This window comes from Littorina saxatilis, unplaced genomic scaffold, assembly GCF_037325665.1.
Source record: "Littorina saxatilis isolate snail1 unplaced genomic scaffold, US_GU_Lsax_2.0 scaffold_1042, whole genome shotgun sequence".
Lineage (NCBI taxonomy): Eukaryota > Metazoa > Mollusca > Gastropoda > Littorinimorpha > Littorinidae > Littorina > Littorina saxatilis.
Window position 1 is genome coordinate 29,342 of NW_027126328.1, and position 3,907 is coordinate 33,248.

The 3,907-nt window shown below is 42.4% G+C and overlaps 1 protein-coding gene across 1 annotated transcript; it reads right to left on the reverse strand.

Annotated features, from left to right (window-relative positions):
• Positions 1-723: 723 nt before the first annotated feature.
• On the reverse strand, positions 724-3,130 carry LOC138954778 (uncharacterized). Its single transcript, XM_070326547.1, has 3 exons — positions 2,578-3,130; positions 1,896-2,111; positions 724-1,021 (listed from the first exon to the last, which is right to left on the reverse strand). Exons 1-3 carry the CDS (start codon positions 2,778-2,780, stop codon positions 832-834), a joined length of 609 nt encoding a protein of 202 aa, XP_070182648.1. The 5' UTR covers positions 2,781-3,130; the 3' UTR covers positions 724-831.
• Between the last annotated feature and the right edge of the window lie 777 nt (positions 3,131-3,907).

Genomic DNA, 3,907 nt, shown 5'->3' on the forward strand with positions numbered 1-3,907 from the left:
TCTCTGATAGTCATCATCTCTCTGACACCCCCCCCCCCCCCCCCGACTTTCCCGACTTAAATCTTCCCGATATTGTTGAAATTTAAAATACATGACAGTATTACCCAATTAGGTCTCCCCTGCGTTTAGTACTCACTGACACTGAAAGCCGAGAACATGATTATGCTCGAATATGAATGAGAAAATACATCGACGCACCAAAAATGAAAAGAGCGGTTACCGAAAACACTACGTGTCAATAATCACGCGTACCAGTGGTACTGTTTTCATAAAATGTTCTTCCAGATCTGTACCAAAGCATACTTACAGAGTTAGTCAACCCATGATGGTGTTGATATCACCGTATAAATATGTCTATGTTTCTGTCATCGTCCGCCACTTCTCAGTCAGTCATTCAATATGTCTGTCTGTCTGTCTGTCTGTCTGTCTGTCTGTCTGTCTGCCTGTCTGTCTGTCTGTCTGTCTGCGCGTCCGTCCGTCTGTATGTGTGTATGTGTCTCTCTCTTTCTCTCTCTTTTCCTGTCTGTCTGTATGTCTGTCTGTCTGTCTGTCTGTCTGACTGACTGTCTGTCTATCTGTCTGTCTGTAAGCCTGCCCGCCCGCCCGTCATTCCGTCCGTCTCTCTCTCTCTCTCTCTCTCTCTCTCTCTCTCTCTCTCTCTCTCTCTCTCTCTCTCTCTCTCTCTCTCTCTCTCTCTCTCGCTCACTATTATTTGAGAAACGATTCGGTCTGTGACTTCTTTAAATCGTATCTTGCTGACCGGACACAGTATGTCACTCTACAATGCCAGAATTCGTCTACTGCACTAATAAGACAAACCGGCACGGTGGCCTAGTGGTAAGGCGTCCGCCCTGTGATCGGGAGGTCGTGGGTCCCTATAACCCACGTACTGCCCATCTGCACTAGGAAACTGTTCTCTAATTCTTGCAACCGCACAAGCTGGTAAGGTGACCCTGATGTCTCTCCCAGCCATTTCCAGACCCACCGCACAAGCATGCGGTAAGCTACATACCGATACTGCCTGGAAAGAAAAACAAGCATACAGTATTAATGACAGTATCAATCAATCAATCAATATGAGGCTTATATCGCGCGTATTCCGTGGGTACAGTTCTAAGCGCAGGGATTTAAAAAAAAATTTTTATGCAATTTATATCGCGCACATATTCAAGGCGCAGGGATTTATTTATGCCGTGTGAGATGGAATTTTTTGTACACAATACATCACGCATTCACATCGGCCAGCAGATCGCAGCCATTTCGGCGCATATCCTACTTTTCACGGCCTATTATTCCAAGTCACACGGGTATTTTGGTGGACATTTTTATCTATGCCGATACAATTTTGCCAGGAAAGACCCTTTTGTCAATCGTGGGATCTTTAACGTGCACACCCCAATGTAGTGTACACAAAGGGACCTCGGTTTTTCATCTCATCCGAAAGACATATAACGTGCGCCACACACAAGACCCTTTTGTCAATGGTGGGATCTTTAACGTGCACACCCCAATGTAGTGTACACGAAGGGACCTCGGCGTTTCGTCTCATCCGAAAGACTAGCACCCACCACCTAGGTTAGGAAAGGGGGGAGAAAATTGCTAACGCCCTGACCCAGGGTCGAACTCGCAACCTCTCGCTTCCGAGCGCAAGTGCGTTACCACTCGGCCACCCAGTCCACAGTACACAAAGTGTACAATCAGGATACTTGAAAACATTCCCCATATTGCTTTGCTCAGAATTAGCACATGCGAATAAATGAATTGTCTTGAAATAAAAATGAATATCTGACAATTAATTTTCATTTTTTTATTTTATTGTTATTTGTTTTTGCACATCTATGACATAAACCTATTTATAGTATCATGATTACAATTCTAAAACAAAAATAACTTACTCATTAGCATCCTGTATAGCCCTCCCATACTGCTGGTTGTACCAGTGATAGCATGTCTCCAAGACATAGTGGTCCAAGCACACTGATCTGAAGCCAGGGTGGTCAGTGATGCAGCCCACCCCTGTGCTTACTGTCAGTGATTCCATTTCTGGAATTTCTTGACAACAGCGGCATTCTCGGATTGAGCCCATGCCTGCACAGTTTGCGCACTGACACCTGCACACACAAAATTTGATACAAGTTTAGTTCAAATTCTCTGTAGTCTACAAACTCACACAAAAAAATTGATCTACTAAGGCAGTAAAACAACTGAAATGGACAAATTCACAACCAATGGTAGTGACCATTATGTCTAGACAAAACCATAATAACTTGTTATTCCATTGGAACATTGGTATATTCATACGTGTACTGATTTGGCTAGTTTTAGTTTTGGGGACTGCTACTAGCAATGATTGAGTGGGCATACTGACTACTCAGTAGGATGATGTTTTGACTAAAATTATAATCAGGAATGCGCATCACTTTCTGGCATGCATGAATTGCATCAAGGGTAAAAGAAGACATCGCACAAACTTTACAAATTACTGACTGCAAAACAAGCTGTACCAGAATCGATTCTATAATAGGAATATATACGAGGAAGAGTCTCACAATCACTGAATCAGTGGTAGTTTCTTACCAGTTGGTGGACATCAAACGATCGAGAGACTCGCTAAAATCGTCTCTGTCGGGTGTTTCCTCAACCTCAGCATCGGACAGCTCAGGTTCAAACTGGTATGGTTGAAGATCGTGTTCATTCAAAACCTCAAAATCACTACTGTAGCACGATAGTTCCAGTGAAGAAACGCTGCTTGTTTCACTGTTTTCTTCATGGTCTGCCATGCCAATACAGCTGCTGACGTCACTGCGAGGGGAGATCAGCCATGGCTGCGTTTTAGATTCTTACTTCCCTTACCCTTAATTGCAGGTATGAAAACCCACTTTCATTGATCGATATCTATTAAACCAAAGGACTTTGCTTGCCAATATTTTGCATCTGGTACTATTTAGTAATGTTCTCTCAGCAGAATTTTTTTGACCGAGCAATGTGGTTGACCTTTAATACTTTGATTAGATACTGCTCCTTTTAGGTATGAAATGATAGCATGTGCATGTGTGTAGGTAAGCGAGCGCACGCTCGCGCGCGCGAGCATGTGTGTGTGTATATGTGTGCATGTGTGTGTGTGTGTGTGTGCGTGTGTGTGTGTGTGTGTGTGTGTAAGTGTGTGTGAGCTTGTGTGTGCGTGTGTGTGTATACGAGGGTGTGTGTGTGGATGTGTGTGTGTGTGTGTGTATGTATGTGCGCAGTCTTTGCTTTCGTTTACAATTATTCTATGTAGTATGTTCCAAGGACAGGTTGGAAGATTAGGCTAAGCCTAAAACCTTTATCCTTATGTAATAAAGTTCTGAGTTCTGAGTTCTGAGCTCTCTCTCTCTCTCTCTCTCTCTCTCTCTCTCTCTCTCTCTCTCTCTCTCTCTCTCTCTCTCTCTCTCCTTTGCTGGGCCGTCAAGGTGCAACTCTCTTCCTTCGAATGTTAAAACTAGCAAATCTGTAAATATCTTTAAATCTTCCTTAAAAAAACATCTAAACTGTTCTCTGTAAGTACACACCCACGGTGACATAATTATGTGAATCTTACAGTTCTGTCTAATGTATACTATATTAATATTACTATATAATTATATTCACGTCATATTACATATTAATAGCATATAGTATTCATATTGTTTTACTTCGTATATTTATTAGACTGTGTGTTTCGTGTGGCCGTGGTGCTTATGCCTATTTACTGTACATTTACATGTTATGCCTATATGATTTCATTATATTATGTTGGTTATATGCGTGCGGATGTGTTAGTGTGAATGTAAAGGGCACGTTTACCATTTATGTCAATAAAATGTTCTAAGTCTAAGTCTAAGTCTCTCTCACTCTCTCTCTCTCTCTCTCTCTCTCTCTCTCTCTCTCT

What these genes read in the sequence shown, in the direction of transcription:
- LOC138954778 (XM_070326547.1), bottom strand. Translation starts at nt 2,780, where the DNA reads ATGGCAGACCATGAAGAAAACAGTGAAACAAGCAGCGTTTCTTCACTG. An exon ending in CGTTTGATGTCCACCAACTG is followed by an intron (nt 2,112 to 2,577) that starts GTAAGAAACTAC and finishes TTGTGTGTGCAG; the next exon opens with GTGTCAGTGCGCAAACTGTG. An exon ending in GCTATACAGGATGCTAATGA is followed by an intron (nt 1,022 to 1,895) that starts GTAAGTTATTTT and finishes TTTTCTTTCCAG; the next exon opens with GCAGTATCGGTATGTAGCTT.